The sequence below is a fragment of the Trachemys scripta genome, chromosome 10 (assembly GCF_013100865.1).
Source record: "Trachemys scripta elegans isolate TJP31775 chromosome 10, CAS_Tse_1.0, whole genome shotgun sequence".
NCBI classification, from domain to species: domain Eukaryota; kingdom Metazoa; phylum Chordata; order Testudines; family Emydidae; genus Trachemys; species Trachemys scripta.
In genome coordinates this window covers 73,698,369-73,725,928 of record NC_048307.1, presented here as the reverse complement: position 1 = coordinate 73,725,928, position 27,560 = coordinate 73,698,369, and the positions used below count along the sequence as shown (strand labels likewise).

General features: G+C 49.9%; 1 protein-coding gene across 1 annotated transcript in view; it reads right to left on the bottom strand.

The window, feature by feature from the left end:
* ST8SIA2 (ST8 alpha-N-acetyl-neuraminide alpha-2,8-sialyltransferase 2) overlaps positions 1 to 27,560 on the bottom strand; it is a 42,259-nt gene that overhangs the window by 13,841 nt on the left and 858 nt on the right. The window contains exons 2-5 of the mRNA XM_034784745.1: positions 13,209 to 13,271; positions 10,674 to 10,799; positions 9,833 to 10,090; positions 3,964 to 4,257 (exon numbers count right to left, since the gene is read on the bottom strand). Coding sequence (XP_034640636.1) covers positions 3,964 to 4,257; positions 9,833 to 10,090; positions 10,674 to 10,799; positions 13,209 to 13,271 — 741 coding nt within the window. The remainder of the gene's footprint in view (positions 1 to 3,963; positions 4,258 to 9,832; positions 10,091 to 10,673; positions 10,800 to 13,208; positions 13,272 to 27,560) is intronic.

Here is a 27,560-nt window from a genome sequence, read left to right as displayed (position 1 = left end):
CTGCCAGCTCTCCTCGTCCCCTCTCGTCCCTGCCATGCTCATTACAGACGTGACTAGTCTCGGGAAGAGCCAGCGATTCTGCCCTTGTGCTGCTCACTTCACTGGCTGCGTGTCCTGGCCCCTGAAGCCCAGTGGCTCTGCTGTAGCTCTGACCAGTCACGCCACTGAGCCTGCCTGAAACTGGAAGGGGAGAAAAGACTGCCTTGAGTTTAATGGCAGCCCAAAGCCTCAGTGAATGGGAGGCCAATGTGGTACTTAGGATCTGCAGTCTATGCCCAGTCAATATATATCCAGCTTCCCTTTGCAAGGCTCCTGTGCACCAATGCTCTGGCCTTCTTGGGCACCCATCTTAGCACCGGGCAGTATACCAGCGCCATGGCCTTACTGGGCACCCATCCTAGCACCAGGCAGCGCACCAGCGCCATGGCCTTTCTGGGCACCTGTCCTAGCACCAGGCAGCGCACCAGCGCCATGGCCTTTCTGGGCACCCGTCCTAGCACCAGGGAGTGCACCAGCGCCAGGGCCTTACTGGGCACCCATCCTAGCACTGGGCAGTATACCAGCGCCAGGCCTTACTGGGCACCCGTCCTAGCACCGGGCAGTATACCAGCGCCATGGCCTTACTGGGCATCCATCCTAGCACCGGGCAGTGCACCAGTGCCATGGCCTTACTGGGCACCCATCCTAGCACTGGGCAGTGCATCTGCCTCCTGGTTTGACTGGTACTGTCTGGCTGGGCACCCGCGGTCACAGGAAGCATTGTCAGAAGGCTGAGAGAAGGACATCCCTTCCTAGCTTCCCGGTGTGGTTCTCCCTTGCCAGCAGATCCCACCAGATTCCTTACACTGTCACTTTCCGTATCCTGAATAGTCACCAAGATCTTCTGGCAGGGAACTCGATCCCGGAGCAAGGGAGCATGCACAGAAAGAGGCCCTGGGAACGCATCCCCAATTGCACCGAGAGACGCCACCTAGGGGTTGCCCGAAGCACTTCTTAGCCTGGCACTTCCAAGGCCCCAGGGTTCTAGGGCGTTCACGCTTTGTGGCTCCTCCATCCCCTCGTTCACTCAGGATCGCCAGCACCTCTTCTCTAGCAGCTGCACCGCGCAGGCCGAATGCGGCTCCTCTTGCCAGCCTTGCATCTGGTTTATTTCGGGAGACACACGGGAGAGCACAATATCCATCAGCTCCCCGTCAAGCCCTGACAGGCCTCCATTTGGCTTGCTCTGTGTGCCGGAGACCTCCAGCCCGGCTTGATGGGTTGCTGCTGCAAGGAGCCGTCCTGCAGGGCCAGGCCAACCAGCGAACGAGCTGCAGCATCAGTAGGCGAGATCCATTATCAGACTGGCCCATGGCGCTCCTCCTTCGCCCTGCTCTCCTCCCAGCAGGAGACACCACGAGGCCCTTGCCAATATTTCACGCAGCATCTCCTGTGGGGAGTTTCTGGCACAGGGACGCGCTGCAATCATAGGATTAGCAGCCTGTTGATTTAAAGGGCTTATTACAGGAGCTTAATTTTATTTTGACAGATGAAAGTAAGTCAATTACAGCTGGAAATAGCTCAAGGTTTGGGTTATATTTTGTGCCTCCTGTGGGATCCTTCCCCCCCTTCCTTGGATAGTGACTGTCCTGCCTGAGAATCCTTTGAGCCCAAGGAAACCACCGCCCTGCCAAGCGAAAGCAGGAATTCGTTTTGATCCCAATTTGTGGTTCATCCAGACAGCAGGATCCTCCTCTCCCTGTTGTCGGGACAAAGGGCCCCATGGAGGCTGCTGTCTGCTCCGGTGGCAGTGCTCTGAGTCACATACCTGTGCAAACGTGCGCTCAATAGTCCTTTGGGTTTGTTTCTGCTGAAAACCAGCCCCTGCTCCCTTCATGCACACGCTGGCCCTCAGGTGTGTTCCCAGGAGCTGCCCTGAGGGCACACTCAGTGCTGACTGTTCTGCACCCCCAGGCTGGGATAAGGCTCTACGAAGCGCAGATCAACGGATCAAACGTACAGAAACGGACAACACCACTCTGGGAGGAAAAATAACGCTGGTGGGGGAGGCAAAGCCACAAAGCGGCGGTGGGAGGGGAGTGCACGTGCAGACAGGTGTGTGCACAAATTCACATCCCAGGAGAGGGAGGTACAGGGGAAAAAACATCTGGAAGGAAGGGGCTGCTGCTGACTCCCCTTCAGAGAGCAAAGCTTGGATCACCTCTAATAGTCCACACTGACGGATCCTGGCCCAGCTGCCCAGTACTCTGTGGAGTCTCCTTTTCTCCCTCTTTGGTTTACATGGAAGCATCACTCCTGCATTAATAAACCCCTTTGTCTTGGTGCCTAAACTGCTGCTCATCTGACCTGAACTACACATACATCTCACAGCTAACTCCCACTCACCTGAGGCTTCACTGACAAAGCAGGTGACAACTTCTCCTCTATTCTATCCATCATGAATCTAATCTATTCACCTGGCACATAGCACCGGAGCACCTTGTACAAACGACGCGACTAACCACCTCTGCCTTCTCTTTGGCTCTCTCTTCCAGAGCAGTAGGGCCAGCGCCAAGTCCACACCACAGTGCTGTATTTCATAGCCGAGCCCACGTCCGAGCACCCCATCCCAGCCTGCAGGACAATTACCAATTCCTCAGCGTTTCCACAACCTGATGATGTTGCATCTCCATGCAGTGTTGCAATGGTAGATGAGGACAGTCCTCAGCTGTTACGTCAGCTCCCTCCTGGTTCTGTGAAGAAGAAAGCGTGTTCTAAGGAAGTTCTTGTTTATCTCCTGTGAGCCTGTGATCTCAGGAGGCTTTAGTAGAACCCCTCAGACCTTCAACTTCAGTTTTGGATCTGATGCCATTAAAACAGGGAGCAGAAGAACTTCATCGCATCCTCACCACTACTAAGCCTGAAACGTTTCTAGGGGAAGGGGGATGTAATAGGGAGAGCCAGAAATAAGAAGTCTGTATTGTTAACACTGGGGAGAAGAACCAGATTGACAGTCTGCGAGTCTCTCTATTCACAGAGAAGGTAGACCAGAAGCTCCCCTCGCATTGCTTCACCTAGACTTAACCCCCTGAGACGTGAAAGGAAGTTAAAGCCCATCCAATCCTTGGCCTCTCGCTTGAGACTAGCAATGAAGTTGCCACTCATGGTGATGGGGTTTTATGAGGTGAATGTCTATCCACCAAGAAGGGGTTGAAACCACCAAAGTCATTTCACACGGGCTACTCTGGAACAGCCATCAGATGGTAGCAACTTTCCTTCACTCCTGACCCAGGATAGACTGGAATCAATGAAAGGCTTTGTAGCCCATTCCCAATCTCCTGATCCAACTAGCTCTGTGAGGACCATGCCTGTGACCGAGACAGAAGAATGGGGAAGGAGCAAGAAGATTAATCACTAGCTAAGCTGACCACAGCACAAATTCCTCACAGGGAAACAACAAATACGCCAGTCAAACTGCAGGTCTGAAAGTTACACTGATCGGAAATCCAGGCCTAGAGTCAACAAAGCATTCACAGTCTGAGGGACCAGGGACATGGGTGTAAGGTTTGCTATCACCCCAAATCCCAGGGCAATAAACAAACACTTCCTGTGATGGGACCAGAGCTTGCAAATGATCTAAAGCAGGGGTTGGCAATCTTTGGTCTATGGACCATCCATTGCACACCGAGCCCTTCCTGGTGGTCTGCAGAATGAAACACAAAGAGACTTGTAGTGGGTTTGGCTCATGTCAGCTCCAGCACAAAGCATAGCACTCTCACTCGAGAGGTTCATGAGATACCAGCTACTAAAAAATATCAGGAACACACTGCTTTGTTGGGCCTGCAGCACACATGTGTCCAATTGCGGAAAACCAGTAATAGATCAGCCAGAAAAAGCCACAGGTCCCCATAACCCATCCGTGTCATTGAGACGCGACAGTCTCGGCCCAGCAAGAGGGCCGGGGGGCCAGGCAGGAATTCTCACCCTCGGACGGCGTGCAGCAGGCGCAGCGAGGGGTAGGCAGTGCGGACATTGATGCGGTGCTTGAGGATAAGCTCGTTGACCCACTCCACACGCTCCTTGCCCCCTTTGGCCATGAATGCGGGGATCCAGAGGATGCTGCCGTTGAGACTGTGGAGGCGCTGCAGTAGCTTCTCCCGCCAGGTCTCGTTCACCAGGTCCTCGAAGGCACGCTGGATGACAGAAGGATTCATAGTCACAAGGTCTGTCTTCGTCCCCACGTCCCAGGCATAGTCCTGAACAGGGGCCAGATTACACCTGCAACACAGGAGAGAGCGTCACAGTGTGCTCCAGGGAAGGGGAAGGACAAAGGTTAGTCGGTGAGTGCTAGCACTGGGGAAAGGCGCCTGATTGCCAGTCCTGGGGTTGCACAGGTTCAGCACAGGCAGCGTCAGGGCAAGCTTCCTCGCAACTCCCCGTGGCAGTGTGCTGTGATCCTGCCCTGGAAGGATGAGAGCGGAGCTCATTCTCCAGGGCTCAGTCAGTCTTTGCCCTCTCCTCGCAGAGACCACCACCAAAGGGGCCAAACAGTGCCCCAGGAGAGTGGTGGTGACGAGGCAGCCTGGGGTGGTGGCTGAGCACAGTTCTAGGGACCAGGAATGCCTCACTTTGACTCCTGCCTCTGCCACTGACTTCCTGTGTGACCCGGGGCAAATCTCGTAGATGGTGTCCCCTGTCTGAACGTAGGGATAGCAACCCCAGAGGGCTGTTGTGAGGATTGGTTGGTGTTTTATAAAGAGCAGGGGAGCATTACTGTGATGAGGGCACCTGCCTATTGGTGGAGTCTGTTCAGCGATCGACATGAAATGCCTTTCAGTCACTACAGCCCCAGGTCAGACTCATGGCAGATACTCTGAGGAAAGACCTTCTGCATCCCGTTACCAATTCCCTAGAACATGACCTATCAAGAGCCTGCTAGGAATATCAGTGACTAACTAATGACCCCTGGGCATCTGGCTATGTTGCTAATGTGGCTTCAGAGCTCACAGTATTGGAAGGTTACAGTAGCCATTCAGGTCAAGGCGACGGTTTTAATACAGAAAAACCTATGGGGAGAGCAAACTCAGAAAGCGTGTGTGTACCAGGCAAGAACGTGGGGAATGTGTGTGCCTGTGCATGTCTGCATCTGTGTGCACAGGTCTACATATGCACGCATGTTTGCACAGCTGGGTGAATGGCTACATCTCTGCATATACAGGCCTACATTGGCTTCTGAATGTGCTAACGTGTGTGTGTATGTCTGTCAGTTTGCATGCATGTCTCTGTGTGGATGTTCATAAATGTCCCAGGGCATGAATTTCTGGTGCACATATGTGCTTGTACTGACATGTATCTGTTCATGTGCACAGCTAACAAACACAAGGTAACAAAATACCTAGGTTTACTGCTATGACAAATTTGAATTGAAGTGATTTTTCCAGAGCAGGGAAACCCTCTCTGCAATAGAGGTCTTGTGTGACTCATTGCATCAGTATCGCAACAGCCAATTCGGAATGTCAAGTGATGTGAGGGGCACAGAGTCCACTGTTACCTTTGAGGATGGTACGTGCACCAGGAGACACGGGAGACTCACAAAGCCAGCAGCTCACAGGAGCAGCACCCACCACTGGGAGGAGAGAACAGCTGGTTGTGTAGCCTCAGGAAAGCCACAGTGGCCGAGGAGCAGAGTGGGCCAAGGCTGGCTTGTTCCAGTGAGCCCTCCTGCTGGAGCTGAACCTGACCGAAAACACAGGGGGCACAAGGGGGCTGTGCATGCTTGTGAGTGTGTGCACGGAGACACCCATCTCTCGTGACTCGGCAAGGCACTCCAAGGAACGTACAGCACCGGAGCATGCAGAGAGCTGCTCTAACTGGAAGGGCTAGTGATATCCTGTGAGTGTTTCCGTCTCGCCCAGAATGACACTGTGACACCTGCGGTCCTTAATTCCAACCTGGCTGGAGTAATATTATCCCGAGTCCCTTCTCCCCCTCCCGGCGACTGTGTGCTAAACAGCAGACCCCCCCGCACCAGCAATGATCGTGATACCAGCAGGAGGTGGAGGCCCGGGAGATCAGTGATTGGTGGGCTCCAGAGGGCCAGGATGCTTAGGGGCTCTGACCTTGAGAAACCTTTGTGCAATGTAAGAAAGGGCGCACGCACTTGCACACACACACACACACGCATGTGCACACACGCACACACAAAAGGAATTCACTCCTGCTGCTCTGGAAACTCCTCGCACTCACCCTGTCTGTGATTCCAGCTCACGTGCGAGGGCAAGGAAAGCCGTGCGGCACTGAGACTGAGAGCTGCATTTGCCTCGAGCTGGGACAAGATCACCCCTTTTCCCTGTTGCTCCTGATGGTGGAATCCAAGTCACTTATTTCTGTCATTTTGAGTGCTGGACAGATGACTCTACTGACCCATTACTATGCACCAGAACCTGGTGCTGGCAGAATGGAGTGTGTGAGCAGCTGATGTGGCCTCTCAGGGCCCTGAAAGTTGCTATGCTTCTGGCAATGTGCCGAAAACCCCAGATCACCCCCACGCTGCCTATCACATGCAGAGGAGGAGAAAGCCCTTGGTGCATTGATTGATCACAAAATGACTATGAGCCGTCGATGTGATGCGGCTGTGAAAAGGGCTAATGCAGTCCTAGGATGTAGCAGGCGAGGTATTTCCAGTAGAGACAGGGAAGTGTTAGTACCATTATCCAAGGCATTGGTGGGACCTCATCTGGAGTACTGTGTGCTGTTCTAGTCTATGTTGAATTCAAAGAAAGATGAATTCAAACAGGTACAGAGAAGGGCTATTAGGATGATCTGAGGAATTGGAAACCTACCTTCTGAAAGGAGACTCAACAAGCTTGGCCCGTTTAGCGTAACCAAAAGAAGGGGAGATATGATTGCTCTCTATAAATACATCGGAGGGATAAATACATGGGAGGGAGAGGAGTTATTTAAGTTAAGTGCCAATGTGGATACAAGAACAAATACATATAAACTGGCCATCAACAAGTTTAGGCTTGAAATTAGGTGAAGGTTTGTAACCATCAGAGGAGTGAAGTTCTGGAACAGCCTTCCAAGGGGAGCGGAGGGGGTGAAAAACCTAACTGGCTTCAAGACTGAGCTTGATAAACACATGGAGAGGCTGGAATGATGGGACGGCCTACAATGGCATGTGGCCCATCAACAACTACCAGTGCAAAAATCCCCAACGGCTCGAGATGGAACACTAGATGGGGAGGGCTCTGAGTTACTACAGAGAATTCTTTCCCAGGTATCTGCCTGGTGGGTCTTACCCATGTGCTCACCATCTAACTGATCGCCAGATTTGGAGTCAGGGAAGGAATTTTCCTGTGGCTCAGATTGGCAGAAACCCTGGGTTTTTGTTGCCTTCCTCTGCAGCCTGGGGCTTGGGTCACCTGCAGTTTAAACTAGTGTAAGTGGTGGATTCTCTGTAACTTATGGTCTTTAAACCATGATTTGAGGACTTCAGTAACTCAGCAAGAGATTAGGGTCTATTACAGGAGTAGGTGAGTGAGGGTCTGTGGCCTGCAATGTGCAGGAGGTCAGACTAGATGATCACAATGGTCCCTTCTGATCTTAAAGTCTATCAGTCTAAGTGACTTACTCAAGGGTACGCACAGTGAGAAATAGGCTACAAGGCTCCTGATTCCTAGGTCCTTGCTCTAATCATTAGGACATGCTGCCTTAATGGCTAATAAACTCAAAGGAAATATAGGAACTGAAAGCCAAAGACATGGCAATCTGTGTGCCCAGGAACGCAGGACCCAGCTATCCCTGCCGGAGCCTCGTCTACACTAGAAAAGGCTGGCTGGCATGGCTATGCCGGTTTAGTTGTACCGGCAAACCCTCCTGGTGTATATTCAGTTTGTACCAGCAAAAAGTGCTTTTGCCAGTATAGCTTATTCTGGTTCCCTGAGCAAAATAAGTTACACGGCAAAAGCACTTTTATGTAACTGTGTCTACACTAGGACTTTAGTCATAGAAATGTTGCAAAAAAATCATCACATCAGTCGACCTTACTATACTCCAAGGGTTGGCAACCTTTGGCACGCGGCTCGCCAGGGTAAGCACCCTGGCGGGCCGGGCCGGTTTGTTTACCTGCCGCGTGTGCAGGTCTGGCAGATCGTGGCTCCCACTGGCTGTGGTTCGCTGCTACAGGCCAATGGGGGCGGTGGGAAGCGGCATGGGCCGAGGGATGTGCTGGCCGTCACTTCCCGCCACCCCCGTTGTCCTGGGACGGCAAACCACGGCCACTGGGAGCCGCGATCGGCCGAACCTGCGGACGCGGCAGGTAAACAAACCGGCCCATTCTGCCAGGGTGCTTACCCTGGCGAGCTGCGTGCCAAAGGTTGCCAACCCCTGCTATACTCATTCCTAGTGTAGACCTTGCCTAGGACAGTTCTCACTGTCGCTGCCATCAGACCGCTGGCCTAACCCTTGCTGTGACCACAACGGCCTTTGTTTCCTAGGCTGGCTTTTGTTCCATTTCAAGCTGCTGAGCAAACTACCCGGGGAACATTCCCCAAAGATCAGAGAGAGGCCCTGGGTTCCACTCTGACACACAGGACGGTTGGGTTGGTTGTGTTCATCCAGAGGGCAGAGGTGGCATTATCTTCATTTCTATGTCACACGCAGGACTGCCTTTATAAGCCACTGATCGATTGGGCTGTCTCCATAATAGACTTGCCAGAAAGCAAATGTCTGCACAGACATAAATCACCAGCAGACATGCAGAGCTCCTCAGCTAACACATCTGCATGGGCTTGAGGGATAAAGAGGCCGGTTCTTTTCCGTCTCTCTCTTTGCTACTGCAAGTATTATTTTGACAATTTAGTGTGTGTGTGTGTGTGTGTGTGTGCATGTGTGTGAGAGGAGAGGGTATGGTACATGTTTGGCTTGTGTTGGGATTGTATGTATTTCTGTAGGGGCAGAGGGAATGGTACGCCTGTGTGTGCATGGTGGCTTGTGTACGTTTATGCGTAAGAACAGAGAGTGTATTGGGTGGAGGTGATACACATGAGGGAGGATTGAGTTGGGGTGTCTGTGGAGAGTGTGTAGGTGACTGTGGGAAAAGGTCGAGGGTGTTTGTGTAGGAATGATGTATGTGTCTGTAGGGGTGTGTAGGATAGAGTTTGCTTGCATTTGGGGGGTTTGGCTGGGGTGTGTGTCATCAGTGTTCGTGTACTTCTCTGCCACAGTGTGGGGGCGGAGCATGTTGTAGGAAGGGAGTGGTGTATATGAGAAGATGTGTGTGTTTGTAAGGTGGGCGGGGCACAGTGTGTGTTAGGGTGTGAGTGGCGGGTGTGTGAGAAGGACATGTGTGTCTGTGGGGGTATGGGAGGGTGGTGGTGGAGGTGTTCATGACTTGAGGAGTGTTTGTGTGGATGGTGTGCGTGTGACAGTGTGTGGTTGTGGAGTGCGTCGGGTTGTGGCGGGCAGGCTTGTGATGTTGTGCAAGGCCCGCTTCTGAGGCACTCTGGGTACATCACAGCCCTGGCTCCTTTGCCGACTGTTTCCATCTTTTTGAATTCATATTAAACACTCCCCATTGGGTTTTGTTCAGTGCCCATCCTTCCCGCTCTGACAAGGGGGCTCCCTGCACTATTTAGTGCACACCGTGGGAAGGGGGAGTGTGGGCGGAGGCTGGGGGGGGAGGGGGACTGGAATACACAGCACTCTGTCAGTCCCCCAGTGACAGGAAAGGCTCTGTCCCAGTCGCCTGGCTCGGAGCCTGGGGGTCCCGTCCCTGGATCCCCATGTGTTTTGTGGGAGTGAGTAGGAGCCCCGCTGTATGGGAGGCATGGCCTCTCTGACCCCTCACTACCTGATCACGAAGCTGTGAGCGTCGATCTCTCTCCCGCAGCCGCTGTTCAGCAGGATCCCCGAGTTGCCCACGATGGCGCAGGTCCGGAAGCGCTTGCCCTTCAGGGGTGAGGTCCTTGGCAGCAGCTCATAGAGGTTCTGGGAGACGTTCATGGTGCTGTCCCTGTCAAAGACGTAGTGGATGACGTCCCCGGGCTTCAGGGTCCCCTTCAGCACCGAGATGTCCTTCTCCGCATCCAGGAACTTCAAGATCTGTTTCCTTGGGGAAGGAAATAAAACAGATACTTGCGGCATGGCCTATGACTGCAAAGCACCCTCCTCCTGCTTGTCTATGCTCCACAGCCTGGCTGCAGAGAGACTGACGGCCTTCAGGAGCCTCTCAGACTTTAGCATTCCACTTGCTACCCCATGTGTGCTATAAAATGGCTCCCCACCTTAATGTATGCATCTCCCATACCCCCTTTTCCACCGGAGCAGGTCCTTAAGAAGCCCATCCCTGCCGCTCTGCTCTCCGCCAGCAGGGGTCACTGTATTTACCCACAAGGTGGCAGATTTCCTTCCCCCCAGGAGTGGCTGATCATGGTGAATCTGCAGCGCACTCTGGCCCCTGCTTGTCTCCAAGAGTGGAGGCCGAAGCCTGTGTCGCTCTGTTAACGGGAAGCCACCCGGCTGAGCTGGGAATTCGTTTCCAAGCGATCGCTTACAGATATGAAGGCTAGCCCAGCAGGAGAGAAACATTTTATTTCTTTCTTGACTTCTTTAGATGATATACTGAGGCAATTTGCCAGCTTGCACTGGAGAGGACCAAATCTGTCTCTTGTCCTATAGGTAATTACCAGTACCTGATCTTCAAAGAGAGTGTCTGGTTGTGTCTCCATCTGAATGAAGCTGGTTTAATGTGCTTAATGCTTTCATTACTTCTGTCAACAACAGTTGGAGATGAAGAGCCATTTATTACTACTTCAGCTCTAGAGAAAAGAGAGACAGAGAGGGGGGGAGAGACATGATCCGTTAGCTTCCCAGTGGCATCTCTAATCGCTCTGAGATGGCTGGGATTCAAACTTCTTTAGAAAAGCAAAATTGCAGTTATTACCTGAGCAGGGAAGGAAAGCCTATTTATTCTCTACTACACACACATACACAAACACAGACTTACACAAATACACACAGATTTACAGACAGACATACAAACACATGCATACACAGACAGACTGATACACACACAGACTCAACAGACAGACACACAGATATACAGACAATCACACAAACAAAAAACTCAGAGACTTAGACAGACACGAGCACAGATTCACACCCAGAGATTCTATACACGGACAGCAAACACAGCCCTGCTCACAGGTGATGACACAACCAGATACACACCCACACACACACATGTCCTTCCCACAAATGACAAATCAGATCCCCCTGTTGTGGTGGGTTAAATCCACATCAGAAAAATGTGCTCTTTACTTCACCCCGGCAAGAGAAATGAATTTAGCTGAGATGCTGGGGGCATTGGTACCACTGGCAAATGCCCCATTACGAACAGCAGGGATCTTTGATAACTTTTCTTCCCTTCAGAGGAGAACAATGAGATTTCATGGCATCCACTCTGTGCTAGGGCGCCAGACCCTGGCGAATGACTGGTCGGGGAGGGCCAGAGAGCAGTCAGGTACCCAGGTGTTGCAGCTCTGGAGATGATCATTGCGAGACCCCAAACTTAATCACTGAATCAGCAAAACAATCAAGGCTCCAACAGTTCAATTCAATTTGCATCAAATGGCATAAATTATGGGAACCGCTGCATGCTTTATGTCTGCGAGCCTCCCTCCAAAAGGAATAACCGAGAGGCTCATCAGGAATCAGGGCATGTGTGTGCAGCCCAGAAAAACCCTTCACACTCCAGAGTACACTGAAAAATTCACAGCCAGAGTGTTTGCTGCTAGCGAAGCAGAATGTCCCTCCTCATTGCAAGAGGCCACTCTGAGCCGGGAGAGAGTTGGCAAATGACGAGATCTATACCCAGCAGGTAAACACCCCAGAGGGAGAGGAATTACCCCTAGAGAGCCCCCTTAGGAGACATGGAGTGAGAGTAGAAAGGGATGCTCTTGAATGTACCAGGTAAAATTGTCCTGACAGTGAACTTCGGTAGCTGGGGGCATCGTGACATAAGGCTGTGTCCATTCACAACGATGCAATGTGGGGTGCAGCAGTGCAGTGTTGATTCCATTCCTCCTGGAACGCTGGCTGCCCTATGCAGGCCATCTTGGCAACTCACTGTCAGCTGGGAGGAGGGATAGCTCAGTGGTTTAAGCATTGGCCTACTAAATCCGTTATGAGTTCAATCCTTGAAGGGGCCAATTGAGGATCCAGAGCAAAATCAGTACTTGGTCCTGCTAGTGAAGGCAGCGGGCTAAACTCAATGACTTTTCAGCTCTATGAGATAGGTATATCTCCATATATTATTTATTTATTAGGAGGCTTGTTTGCTTCAGGTACACATGGGGAATGATTGATAGGAGATCTCAGGCACATATGAGGATATTTTGGGACTCCTGCTACTTAATATTTAGAGAGGCAAGCTGAATATATTTCTAGATGCTAGTTGTCACTGTGTGTGTATATACAAACTAGCAAAGTATGATCTGCAGAGACTGCCAATAAGGATAGCTACCAATCTTGCCCTTCACCACATAATCTGATCTCCTGCAAGGCAAATTTAGAACATGCAAAACAATGCCAAAGTTAATTGGGTGGAGAAAACCTTCCTAGCAATAACTGTGATGTTTTTGTGCTTGATGCTTTTTGTATTTTGATGAAGTGTGTGGCATCACCATGTCACATTGCAGTGCAATGATACAAAGTGTCATCAAGTGTTGTCACTAAGCTACCCAATTATAGCATTTAACAATGTTGTGATGATATGGGATGATCTTGCAAATGATCTAGAAGGATGTCCCAATACCACTGAATGCCTGTAGTGCCAGAGAATGACTTTGTGATGGAGTGATGTCTCCGTGTCACTGGGTGGCATTATGATGCAACAGAATGACAGTCCGATGTCATTGAAAGAAATCCCTTTTGTAATACCACGGTGGAAAATTGCAAAGGTGGCAACTTTCCCAGTGACTTCTTTTGTACAATAAGTAACTCTCTTCCATATTTTCAGTCACTGCAACTTGCAGATCCTTGGTCATTTGCAAATAATTATTGCATTGAAGTAGAGGGGGGAGAATGATTAAGAAAATGTAAAGCAGAAGGGAAAAGAACCAGATACATTTGCTAAATAAGAAGAATACCATCCGGCAAAGAAGAAGAAGAAGATTAATAGCTGCCTTAGAGCAAAAACAAATGAACACAAAATCTAATTTACAAACCTATTAGATTTGCTATGTAAGCGGTTCACAGCTGATCTGATTGTACCTCTGCCTCCAGAATTCCTGCAAGACAAAGGAAATGCATTATTTATAAACCCAGCTCCTCTTTGCAAATCATTGTTCAACAGTCAAGAGATCCTCAAAGCTGCTACAACACTCACACTTCACACCATCCAAAATGGCAACATCTAGGGGCGGTCGGGGAGGGGGTCTCATGCCCTTCTTCAAAGCGGTGCCCCATTGTGACTGAACCAAAATTGGGGAACGACCCCCTTCTGGTAGTCCAAAGAATCGGTTAAAAGTCATTTGCATTAACCACTTCAGAGTGCCAGAGGCTTCAAGTAAAGGGCCTGATCCTCTCATCCAGACTAGCTGCACCTGGAGCAAGACGGGGGTGAGCAGCACGGTATCTTTAAACCACCTTTATGCTACCCTGATCCTAAGGTAGGCCACGGGTCAGTCCAGCCCAGTTCCCCGCATGTCCCTTTAACTTACACTTGTGCCCCCAATGTGACAGCAATGTGCGGATCAGAGGGGAGCACGGATTCCCTGGCCACACCCTTTTTTGCCTGGCCATGCTCATATAATAATGACTAGAAGTGGGAGTTGCATAAGAGCTAAATTTCCAGCCCATGGTCATGTGGTAGTAACAAAAAAACTCCAAATGGGCTGGAACCCGAGACCCAAACAGCTTCATAGAGAGGAAATTTGGATCCGAATCCTGATCTGAATATCACGGCTTGGGCCCATCTCCGAATAGAACTGTGCATCTGTAGGTGTCCCTTTCACCTGAGGATCTCCTAGTACTTCATGTTAGCCCAGTTTTACAGGTGAGATCCAGAGGCTGAGAACGTACACTGGAGTCCTCTTTTTCCTGAAACCCCATTCCATCCTGTCCTGTACCTAGAATGTTGTCAGCTTGGGCGAGGAGAAGGATTAGTTTAATGGAGGAGGTGCTTTTTAGGTTGTTTGTTTCTGTGGGTTCATACTCTGAGTTTCAAACTAACATCAAAACAGCCCAGAGCGCTTGGTTTTTGCATGATGTCTGCCACTGCCATAAATAACTCACAGAGATAGCTTTGGTCCCCCGATGGACGACCGTCACATGGCAATGGATACAGGCCAAATCTCAGCCTTTGACAGTGGATCCCAAGGGCCCATTTATAAGCCCTGGCTGGGGTGGATAGCATGACTCCAGCCTGGTCCTGATCATTAACCTCCAGCAAATTCCAGTGAGTGATGAGTAACTGCTCTTTATCCTCCCCAGCCCTCCTAAGTTCAGTGCCTCAGCGGTCAGCCCTGGCCCTCATCCTTTACAACGTACAGAAGAGCACTTCAGCAGAAACGATCAGATTCCATGGCCTGCCCTGCTATCAGCATGTTGACGAGACCCCTGGCTAGACTACACCTCCCATCATGCACCTACAATGTGCCACACAGCTTAGTCAGAGGGAAGTCTGCACTGCATCATGGAAGCTGTAGTCTGGCCAGAGAGCCCAGCCCATCGGACAGAATGGTGTTATCAGGCAACCCAAATTTCAGCTCCCATGAAGCAGCATGCCACAATAGAGAAATGCAGTTTAATGTTAAACTGACTCGAAATAAATGTTTTGGGTCAGTACAGCAATCCAAAATATTACATTACCATTTGAACTGACCTGAAAGGAAATAGTTCATGTCAGTTTTCCCAATGGAAAATCAAAAATTTGCAGCAAAATCTAAATTTTTCCCCAGAAAATTTTGATTTTTCCAAAACTGCATTTTCCATCAGAAAAATTCCCAACCAGCTCTATTAATAATAACCTCACCCGCTATCACAGGTGTCTGGCTCCCAGATCATCAAAGCAGTGCACAGCCTAAGGGTCACACCAACTACATCTCTGCTTCTCAAGAACTAGGTAGCAGCAGTGGCTAGGAATGCCTTCCTCTACCTCCGGGTCACCAGGAGACTTCATGCTTCTCTCTCAGAGGAGGACGTGGCAAACAAGATCCACTTCTAGACTGGACTCCTGCAACTGCTTTTATCTTGGGCTGTTAGTTAAGGCCAACCAAACATCTCCATCCTGTCCAACAGACGGCAGCCCACCTCCTGGGCGAGTCACGGGGAACACATCACGCCAGTACAGTCTCCACTGACTTCCTGTGCCCAAGACTGGCTCCAATTTAAGGTCCTGGTATTAGTCTATGAAAACCTTTGGGTCAGACTGCGACACCTTACCACAAATAGTCTCAATGAAATCACAGGGACTATTTGGTACACCCTATTATGGGCTGGACTAGATTATCCAAATTAAGCCTTGTCATTGATGATCCTGAGACCACTGCACTCACCAGAGACACAGAAACTAGATCTTCCAAAAGTCAGACTCTTGGGAGCCAGAGGTAAGACATTTCTAGTGCTGGCTCGTAGGCTGATGCACCATTCTACCAGGGGAGAGGGGGAAAAAAACAGGACAAGCGTCCAATCTGCTGACTGCAGAGCTCACTCCTTCTTTAGCCTGGCATGCTCAGGGAATTGGCCCTCTGTTCCTACTGATGCTCAATAGGAGTTGGGCATGTAACTCTCTTAGACCTATTGGAAAATAACAGCTTTAAGTCTCGTCCTCGTAGTTTTCTGTGCCCGTGGCTTAGGTACTAGATGATTGTGCTCTATAAGTACTAAAGCTGCTCAAAAGATTTTTTTGAAACGTTCAGCTTTTCAACTGGACATTTTATTTAACGAAAAATTCCCTTATGGGCCTGTTTTCTCCCACAGCCCAGCTGCACCAGGCCCAAGAGGATAAGCAACAGAAGAGAGTCCTGTATCTCCAGAAAAAAATTGAGTTTGGAGTGAAAACTCAGGGAGCTGGGAGACAGGTTCCCCTCTTAATATCAAATCCCCTGAGCAGCTCATCTGGGACACGTTGCTTTGGAGCATGCCATCATATGCAGTTTCCTGCTTCCCTCCTGTAACAGCTTTTTCATTCCTTTGACAAGTCTGAGAATCAATTGCTATTTCATCTCGTCAAGGGGACGGCAGGGATGATTCCTTCAGAGAGCATTTATCAAGCATCCATTTTAATAGGGTTCACCGCAGGGTGGGAGAGCAGTCTAGATTAGTGTGCAATCTGTGCATCCTTTTCAAACCCTTGTCCTTTGAAGATGCCGCCCAAATGGGATTCACGCTCCCTCACACTCTCTGTAATACAGATAGGGACTGGATTAAGGGCTTAGAAAGGGAAACGTATTTCCCTACTGCCTGAATAAGTGGTTGCCCAAAATCTCTGTGACACGCAGGAAAGGGGAATCCTTAGAAATTAGGCGATGGAGAAGACCCTGGTGGCTGGGGCTGTGTCAAGCTGAGAAGATGGTTAGTCAGCGGGAATGATGTCAGTGGAAGAACCCAGGTACTTAAGGACAAAGCTGTATTGACCCCACAGTCATGTGACAAGAGGGAATGTGAAATGTAATCCACGGCAGATGATCACCCTGAACCACCTGCGCAGAGCTCTATTTCCAGTGCTCTCTGGTTAATGACTTGATAGGAGAATAACTTCAGGAGAAAAACAAACGATGGCTCTGCCTGCAAATATTTCTTGTACGTGCTTTCCCCTTTTCTCATCAGCATTTGTCAAGTTTTTCTCCTGAGGGTGGATTTAAAGCCCTCAGTTTTCTGCCAGTCATGGAGAGCGCTGCAGGCATCCGAGCCCATGCGGGATTGGAGAGGTATCCTCCCATTTACATCTCTAGCCTGAGGGCATCTAAACTAGATCTGGTGACGGCTCTCACATAAGGGAATCGCAGAAGAACTCTATGCCCTATGTCTCCATCCTGGTGGCATCTGAAATGAGGGACAAGGTGTGCCTGATGGAAGGAGTTCAGGCAAATGTTTCATTTCCCCAGCTGAAACGTGCAGCAGATACCCAAGGTGAGGACATCTGCAATGCTAGTCATGGTCACTACAGCAGGCACACAGCTAGCATAAAGGATTCTGGGTGGCACTCTCTTGAACTAGGTGGGCAGCTGAAATGCTGCTCATGGTGACTGCACCAGGCCCAGGGCTGATTTCATTTATTCTTCACCATCACCTGAAGCCTCAGGTGTTGACCACTGGTTTGGCATGACATCAGGCTTGATGGACCAATGGTGTGAGCTGGGGAATCTTGTTTCCCTCCAGTGAATAAATACTATAAATATGGTTGGATTCTGCACCTTTTCCTCTTTGCAGTCTAACATTTGGATACTTTCCCCACATCTCCTCTCTGTACAGTTAAAGTCATCATGCAGCATGAACATGGTCTGCAGGGCTGCTTGTCTCTTCCCAGCTGGGTCACTGGGCAGCTCTCCAATGGTGACTGTCCAAGCAAATCTATCGTTTAGACACCGTGATCCTGACAGACAAGAGATTTTCCCAGGTTTCTCATGCTCACAGACAACACATGCAGGGCAATACCCCAGGGCCACTCCACTTCACTGGCCTGCAGAGAGGAAAATACTAAAAGGTAGGCGGTGCTAATTAAAAGAAACAAACAAAAATTCAGCCCATTTTACGCTAGCTCAGTTGATCCAGACTTAAATCTCTCAGCCTCACGTGGTAAAAACCATCCACTATTAAAGTTATACAGACAGACGTTGATGTAAAAAGCTTCCTAATGCTGCATGGTTGTATTCACTTATTTATCGAAGTGTTATCAGTTTGATCTTACAGTCAGCCCCACGGCATACTAACCCGCTTCCCAATTCCATTCACATAGCTCAGGTCCTTTGACTTCTGTCTGGAGATGTTTTCCAGTGACCAAGTAGCATAGATGTATGGTAGTTCTATATCATGGATGAGTATCCTGGGCCCTTTTATTTTCACTTTGAGGTGGTGGGGCTGAATTTGGGCTATGGAAGGTGTTATGTTGGCCAAGAAGCGCTGTATACAAATGGAAGGTGACATGATTTGTAAATCACAGGATGGGGAGGAAAGATTGTCCCATAGTTCAGACTCTAGAATCTAATGACTCATTTACGATGAATAATTTATTTGAAGAATTTCCTATTCACAACTTGTTTGTGACCAGCCTGCGATTTTTCTCAAAGGCACTTTTTTTCTTAAATGATTTGCTCACTCTTCTTTGGGGAACCGTTCTTAGTCTGTAGCTTATTCACAAGCCGTGTGTTGTGAGTTTTCGATATGCAAGTTCCAATCTGCTTTGATTGGACAACTAGGTCACGTTGCATATTTGGATGAGTGGAACTCTGGAGACAGTTTTTCTGGTCCAGATTCTCAGGATTATGAATTTGAAATATACTCCAATAGCCCCTTAAAATTCAAAGTTGCCATAAACATCCTTGCCAGTCAGCTCTTTCACTAGAATATTCATGGAAAATGAACCCAAAAAAGGGCACCGTAAAAGTGAACTGGCTGAAAAATTACAAACAACGCTCAATGATCATTTTTGCAATATTCACCTTGTTCTAGTGGATCTATAGCTAGTTCTACCACAGACTTCCTGAGAGACCTTGGGCAAGCCATTTTAACTCTGTGCCTCAGTTTCTTCCCTTTGGAAAATGGAGACAATCATAGCTACATAGTACATGGGGGTGGGGACTGTTAAACTAAATTCAAGTCCTTTGATATTCCCAGAAAACAGGTTCTATCGAGGTACAATGTATTATAGTTATAACCGATCTCAAATACTGATTCATTAAGTTCTACCACCCTCCTTTGAGCCAAGTACATTTGATCATCTCCCTGTTACAGACAGGGCAGGGAAGGTAAGTGAGTTGCCCATGGTCACCCAAGAAGACAGTGTCAGAACAGAAACTGCAGGAACAGAAACTCACCAGGGCTGGCTCCAGGCACCAGCCGAGCAAGCTCGTGCTTGGGGCGGCAGATTCTATAGGGCGGCATTCCGCCCAATCCTAGGGTAGGGTGACCAGATAGCAACTATGAAAAAACAGGACAGTGGATGGGGGGGTAATAGGCGCCTATATAAGTAAAAGTCCCCAAAACCGGGACTGTACCTATAAAAACAGGACATCTGGTCACCCTATCCTAGGATGGCACGGCCACTTTTTTGTTTTGTTTTGTTTGCCGATCTGGCCACCTTGTAGGGGGCGGCGGTGCGGAGGAGGGAAGCGCCCTGCTGGGAGTGGGCTGTGCACTCTGTCTGCCCCAGCCGGTGCCGGGTCTGTAGCAAGCCCGGCAGGGCAGCCTGCGTCCTTCCCTGGCCGCCAACCGGAGCAGCGCGGAGCCCTCCTGGCAGGCGGCGCAGTGGTTGGGGCTGTGTGGCGAGCGCCCCGCTGAAGCCCTGGCCGCTCCCCTTCTCTCTCTCCCCCCATTCCCTCCCTCTCCCCCCCACTAGCCGGGGCATGTCTGCAGCGCAGGGAGTCCCCCTGCACCCTGGCTCCAGCCGCGCCGCAGGTTTTTATTTTTCCCCCCTGCTTTGCCGTTCTGGCCGCCCCGATTTTTTTTTTTTTTGCTTGGGGTGGCCAAAAAGCCAGAGCCAGCCCTGAAACTCACACACACTTATACACACAAACACTCAGGCACAGATTTACAAAGAGACATAAACTCATAGACAGACACACAGCCTTACAGACAGACACATAAACACATGCATACACAGACACACTAACACACACACACACACACACACACATAGACTCAACATGCAGACACATAGATATACACACAGACAGAAAACACACACATTCTCAGACAGGCACAGAGGTACTATACAGACAGCAAACACAGTCCTGCTCACAGATGCTAACACACCTAGATACCATCCCTCCCCACCCCCGGACTGGGACAAATGTGCTGCTGTCTGGTGAAGGTTCGGTCTGAGTCCAGCAAGCTTGACTAGGGCTGGTTCAGCTGGGCTTCAGTTTATACATGAACCTTTCACCTGGACATATGATTCTGGCTTGAAAATTAATTTGGTTTGCCTCGCCCTGTTCTCCATTTGAGCATATCACAATACAGCATATCTGGCTCAAGATGAGTTGTGGAACAGCAGTGGCTACTGTACATGAGGAGTGAACTGAATTGACAGAACAGTGGGGGATCCAGGAATGGACTAGCAGCAGGCATCAGAAGTGAAGTGAGGTGCACTGGCAGAATTGTGCGGGGCCTAGGAATGGGACAGCAGCGGGTTCTGCAGGTCAGGCTGGTTAAGGTGATTTGCAGAGCTGTGTGTGTGAAACTTGTTGGGTGCTGGCCTGCTGTATGCCTGGCTCTCACCACCCGTCTTAGTCCTAGATTTCCATAAGTACTAACCTGACTCACAAGTCAGAAATAAAATCCAAAGTCAGTAGAGAAGTGAGGGGATCAGAGAAATATTTTTGAGGCTTGAGGTCAGATATTTAAAGGCCCCCTCTGATGCCACTCCTCCCAAAGCCCAGATTTGTTACTACCATAGACACATCTTGCTCAAACGTATCACATTTCACAACCCGCTGTAAGGAGTCAGGACATCTGATAGTGGCAGATTGTCCATCGTCGTCCTCCCCCGCCTGACTTTTCAGCAGTGGCCTTTGCACTTGTCACTGCAGGGTATGAAAAAGACCAAGATTGAGAGGACATTGGAGTAGGGGCCATTAGAGAGACTTGTTAACTCCCACTCTCCTGGCAAGTGAGGTTCCCTCTTTTGGGATTAGGAAATTGTGAATGCATTTCTCTGCTGGGATGAAGGACCTGGCAATGTGTCTCAATGAGACATTTGAAATCTCACTTACAAATATTTGAAATCTCACTTGCTCACGTTGTCACAGCTTGGCAGCCTTGGTGTTAAAACCTTCCTAAATATCAGATGCTATTTTTAGAGCTGTGAGCTTAATTCCTCCTAATGTCATGAGACTGAATTCTAGAGACTGCGTCCACGCTGAGCATTTCAGGGAAATTCCCACATTCTTGCTGTAGGGCTGATGCAGCTCCACCAGGACTAGCAACAAGGGGAGTGCTGGTGGAGATGAGCCACGGGTGAGGTCTAGAGCAGATCTAGAAGACACACTGACTTCTGAACTATGTTACAACTCCCAACTTTGCGTGCAGCAATGGAGATGCACTGGTGCTAGACCAGTGGTGGGAGAATACCCTACAACTCTCCGTGTAGACATGGCTATGCCATTCCGATACTGACTTCAGTGTAGCCACTCCAGGACTACTGCAATGTAAATGAGAGCAGAATCTGGCCCTCAGTTTTCTGCCTTGTCACAAATACGTGTTTGTCTCATTGCAAGTGTAACCTGAAGACACAGGAACCAAGACCCCATGCCTAGTGCCTGAGAGAGGAAAAGCTAATTACATTGACATGGAGAAATCAGTGACGAATGAGCATGAAAGGAACAAATCTAAACACAGAAGTGCAGCTGAGGTAGCCTAGAATGAGGCAATGGGAGGGAATCCTCAAACTGCCTTTCACAAGGACATGACGCTGGGATCCATTTTCATTGATGGTGATGGGAGTTACGCAGCGAAGCCCCTTTTCCATTGCTTTCAAACATGCAACCCAAAGAACCAACAGATGGGGAAATGGCACTTGGTGCAACCAGAGCAGCACTTGTTATGTGTTATCTCAATCTCCTTTGGTATCTGTCTTGGCCTTTATTGGGCACCCAGCCCCAGGCGAGCTTGGTTCTAGGTTCTTGACTCTTTCTCTTCCTAAAACTATCTTACTGTCTCTTGAACTTGTTTTAAAACAATGAGCCAGATGGATAAAAAAAGGAGGCATCTCTGAAGTGTCAGGTTTCAGATCCACACACAGGCCCAATATAACGGCAATGGGGCATGACTTATCAGTCATTATTACTCTTGTTTTATCACTGTTTTACAGTAAAAGCAGTAGCATGCTTCAGGAAGTGGGATTATTCACACATTTCACATCACCACGCATCTATGTGTACAGCCACAGGGTTATTCCTCATTTATCCCACAGCATCTCTTTCAATAGTAGCATTGGCTCTTTTTGGAGCAAAACACCTCTGCCCGATCCCCCCATTTGCTCTTACTTAATCACAGCTGAATTTACACTAATGAAACACTCAGCAAAGGAAGACAAGAAGCAGCCACCCAGAGTTCAGAGAGAGACTTGGGTTATTTTGTTTTTTTTTTTAGTTTACTTGGGTAAAAAAAAAATCCCCTGAAAACCCTAAGAGAGACTTGGACAGGACTAGAGGAAACATCACTCTAAGACTGACAGGTGCTTCACCTCTGAGACAGAAGCTGCAGATCAGAGTGCCTGGAAGACCTAAGCAGACCATGAGTGTTCCATGGACCACGGTGAGAGATCCTCTGGGCCAGAAGTGTTAGAAATTCAACACATCAAGTTGTCACTCCAGACTTGTCAACACAATTAAGGTAAAGCATACAAACATTCAGCCATCATAACTGACCCCGGAAGCCCCCCCTGTTGTTTCTTCTGCCCTACAACCACAAACAGAAAACAAACGCAATGGCAAAGCACCAGATAATGCTCAGTGAACACTTAGAAGCCAGACACAGTCCTGTGGTGGGATCTGAAGCTGGCCAGGCTGAGGATCTGTTGCCCGGTGAGGGGGACTCTTAACTGAGAACCCTCTGCCACTGAACCGGGAAAGCTGAGTTCCAGACAGTGGTAGCAGACAAACGGTCTAAATTTAAGGAGGCACTAACAGGGTCCCAGGATTTAAACATTTTCACCAGCAACACTTTGCGTTGCTGCGTTGCACTTCCATCTGAAGAAGTAGCCAAAAGAGAGCACAGACCTGGTAAGTAAGCGTAGAAACCCACACACTCAAAGGGCGAGGTGCCACTGAGTTCTGCAGCCGCGACAGCTTCCAGAAGCTGGATCAAGGGCAGGGTTACAATAATCCGGCCAGGAGGCATGGCTGGGAGAGGCCAGCTTTGTGCCTGAGAGGAAAAGCCACCGTGTCCTGGAAATGGGCACTACAGGCTGCAGTTACTCTGTGCACATCCAGATGAAGTGAGGGATTCAATGGGACTTTTAAGTCACACTAGCAAAGGGTAGCGTGCCATCCTCAATTTTCCAAGCTGGCCAAAAATCACTGGCAACACCATTCATTTGAAAGAGCAGTATATATTTTCTCTAGAACGGAGGCTGAGAGGCATGCAGTCTGGTCCAGCAGAGAAAGCGTTAATACATATTAAGCATGACTCAGTGTCAAGTGTGCACCAGGATGGCTTATTGATGAAGTCACCTGGTGTCAGCAAGGGCATGGATCCCTGCAGAACTTGCTAGGGGACCCTGTCCCTTTAAACTTCACAAAGGGAACCATGTTTTTACTCTCAGTAACTGACAATAATTATTCCACCAGCCTTTGTCTCTCCCTGCAGTGAGAGGCAGAGGGGCAGGGCAATTATTTCCCATTACACCACACTGGCTAAGGTGAATAAGAAAACAGCCACGCTCATGTCACAGCTTCCCCAAGGTGTGTTCTAGAGGGAAGCCTTACAAGGGAACTTTGCCCTGAGTATTTCAGGGGAAGCAAAGGGCACAGCACAGAGGGACCTATAGGAAAGAAATCTCTGCAAGATTAAAGTTCCAGTTGCCTGGAATCAGGCAAGTCTTTGAAAACTAAGTACCAATGTCAATTCGAAATGCCAATGCTTCATAAGGGCAACATACCAGAGAGAGGTTAATGGACTTGCCTACCCACAAAAGTTGCACTTCTTTTACTATGCCCGTATAGCCAAAGTGGTACAACCCATCTAATGTGGACACAGGTATACCACTACAAAGGCATAGCTTATTCACATACAAGGAGGGAACTATTATCTCACTAAATAAATGATCTGGTGTCCACGGTAGGGGGTTGAACCAATATAACTTGTTTGTACAAATCCTACCCCTAATGGACATAGTGATACTGCTACAAAAACAGTGCACAGGCCATGCAGAAGAGAAAGAGAGGGATGGGCTGATGGGCCGAGCACAGCGCTGGCAGCGAGTAGTTCTTGAATTCTAAACCTGGCACTGACGCCCTCCATTTTAATTCTTTGCCTCAGTTTGTCCCCATCTGCAGCAAGGTGGGGCGGCTAATAATATGTGGAACAGCAAGGATTGCTTGAGAAACAAACAAACCTAGTGACTGGCTTTCCCTGAAACATCTGTCACACTTCAATAGCTCCAGCCACCCCTGCTCCTTAGCTCTCACTCTGTAGACTGATGCTGAGGACTTATTGTCCTTGGAAACAGCCTGATTTTTTTTGTCAGCTGGCCAATTATATTCACACTTTTCACTTTGAATTTAATGAGCATTTTATCCATTCATTCTTTTACTGGGATGCTTGAGACTTCCCAGTGTTTGAGGGTGAGACAAGCAGGTTGCTCCCCTCCCACCCAACCCCTTCCCATATGAGCCATCTTCTTCTGGACAGGATGCATAGCTCCAGGGCATGTGTAAAAGTGGGCAAGCTGTTCTTCTCCTTAAAATAATCAAGGGGCATGTCTAAGCCAAGGAAAGACATGAGGGGAATAGAGACAGCCCCATTTGGTTACTTGGTCCTTCCAGAGGACCCATGTCAGACAGTGCTTTCATTTCAATAGGCCAAGAAAGCTGAACAAAGAGAAAGGAGTGGATTGAGATCAGAGGAGTGGGGCTGAAACACAACCTGGGATCCAAGCATTCCTGAACTTGGGGGGTTGAAATGCAGATCTGGATGCAAATCCAGCTTCCTACCATCTCTAATTTAGAACAACTTTGCTCTCAAGGATGCACTAAGAACTGTTGGAAAACTTGGAAACATTCTGTTTCTCTACGCTGTCCCCCTTCTATTTTGCACATTTGCAGCTAATCTCTCCTCTTCATATGCAGTGAAACACCTGGGGCTGGCCCATGTCAGCTGACTCGGGCTTGTGGGGCTCGGGCTATGGGGCCGTTTAATTGCTTTGTAGACTTTCAAGCTCAGGCTGGAGCTTGGGCTCTGGGACCCTCCCTCCTTAAGGGAGCCTCCTCCAAAGCCCAAATGTTTACACCAGGGGGTCTCAAACTTTTGTATTGGTGACCCCTTTCACACAGCAAGCCCCTGAGCACGACCCCACTTCTAAATTAAAACCACATTTTTTAATATTTAACACTATTGTAAATGCTGGAGGCGAAGCGAGGTTTGGGGGTGGAGGCTGACAGCTCACGGCCCCCATGTAATAACCTCGTGACCCCCCGCCCTGAGAGGTTGCGACTCCCAGTTGAGAACCCCTGGTCTACACCGTAATTAAATAGCCCCGTAGCCCAAGCCCTGCGAGCTTGAGCCAGGTGACATGGGCCAGCCGGGAGTGTTCAATTGAAATGTAGACATACCCATCGTGTCTCCAAAAGATGCTGGAATCACACAGCCCTGAGTCCGAAAGCCAAGATTATATCCCCAGAACAGGTGCAGAAAAGACAGTAGCAACTTCCCTACATTGCCCTGTATTGTGATAGCATCTCGGGGCTCCAATCAGGGATCAGGACCTCTTAGCACAAGGCCCTGTACAAACATGTAACAAAGAGCCGGTTCCTGCCCTGTAGAGTTTACAGTCTAAGGACAACTGTGCAGATGAACCTCCGAGGACCGTTCAGTCCTTGGCCTCCTTGCAGTGGCCACCAAGGGGGCAGGCAGCGTATCCGTTTAGATGATGTGTTTAGCTCTGGACGGAGACCAGCAAACACATTTCAGAGAGGCCAGCACCTGATAACTTTCAGTCACTGCCAACCTGTCTGGGATTTGAACGTAGAGGTGTAAGGTTCCACTGTCCATTGCAACGCCCCTGATCTCGTCTTATAAACAGTTGTGTTCCAACAGGCTGGTCGTTATTCCGGACCCTGCTGCCACTTCTGCACCTGGATTCATATGCAATCCCTCCTTTGAGGGCCCGTCCTCCTCTCCACAGCAACAAACTCAGATGCCACAGACTGGGGATACGGATCCGTCAGTAACAAGTGTCCAGTTTTCATCCAAATGTACATAACAATGAGGTCTGGGGGGGGGAGGGCGGGGCATAGGGAATCCCTAATGAAAACTATGACTGATCAGTAACTCCGTAAGATGGTTTTCTGCAGTGGTGCCGGCAAGCATGAAAGAGACAGACCCCAAGGGGGTAGAAGCTGGGAGAGAGGGAAGAGGAGCAGTGGAGAAAGACAAGGGGAGAGGAAAAAGAGGACGGGGGATTAGAGCTGTCTGACTGATGGGAACGGGGCAGGGAAGAGAAGCAATGGTCCACCTAGGTCAGTATCCCTGTCTCTTGGTGACGCAAAGGAAAGTTATTGCCCTCTGTAACTCCTCCTGCCCTCAGCACCAGGAAATGCACCCAGTATAATGTAATAATAAAACCATGAAGAGGATTAATGACTTTATTTTATGGTGCCAGCTGTGTGCTAGGCACTTTGTGCTGGGAAGGAGGAGGGGAAATCTTCCCCTGCTCCTAAGAGGAGTGAGGGGACCCTTGTCGTTTCAGCCTGGATGGCGTTAGCGGGACTCTGATGCATAGAAATCGCAGATCTTTTGCCTCCATGCTGCCTGCAGCAGTGAGTTCTGCAGGTTAACAGAAATCCGGCGCTGTTTATAAAAGTGCCCCCTCCATCCCCACTCCGTGCCCCTATAGAATGCTTGGCCTTTTAATGCCAAGCAGTCCTTGGGCGTAGGTTATTATGGGGTGGAGTCACGCCCAGCGGCCACTTGGCAGGGTCTCCAGGCCAGCGGCTACAAGAGACCCACCTGCTCACCGCAGCTAGTTGCTAGCCCGGGGCTGGAGTGGAGGAGGGAGGAGCCTTCGGAGCAAGACAGAGACGGGTCCAGGGGAGGAGGGAGAGATGGGGGGCGCACAGGGAGTTAATCATAGAACCCCAGCCCCACCGCGTGGAAACCCCTGCACATTTCACACTGGGCTCTCTCCGCTCCCATCCCATCCGGACCGGTATCTGTTCCCCCGTCCCCATCCGGACCGGTACTGGCTCCCCCATCCCCACCCGGACCGGTACCTGTTCCCCCGTCCCCATCCGGACCGGTACCGGCTCCCCCCATCCCCACCCGGACCGGCACCTGTTTCTCCCATCACATGGGATCCTACCCGCTCCCCATCCCGCCGGTACCGGTGCCGGCTTCCCACATCGCTAGTCGGGCCGGTATCTGCTCCCCGCGCCCCCTGTTCGCTTCTCAGAGACCCTCGTTCCCCACTTGCTCAGTCCCCGAGAGCAGAGAGCGAAACACGCCCCCTTCCCACCTCGGCAAAGGCAAGAGACCCGGAGAACCAGACAAAGAAACTCTCCTGAACCCCCCGCCCCTCCTTCCTTTCTCCTCCGTCCTCTCCTCCCCCAGCACCCACCCCGGCACCCCTCTCCTCCCCCAGCACCCACCTCTCTCCTCCCCCAGCACCCACCCCGGCACCCCTCTCCTCCCCCAGCACC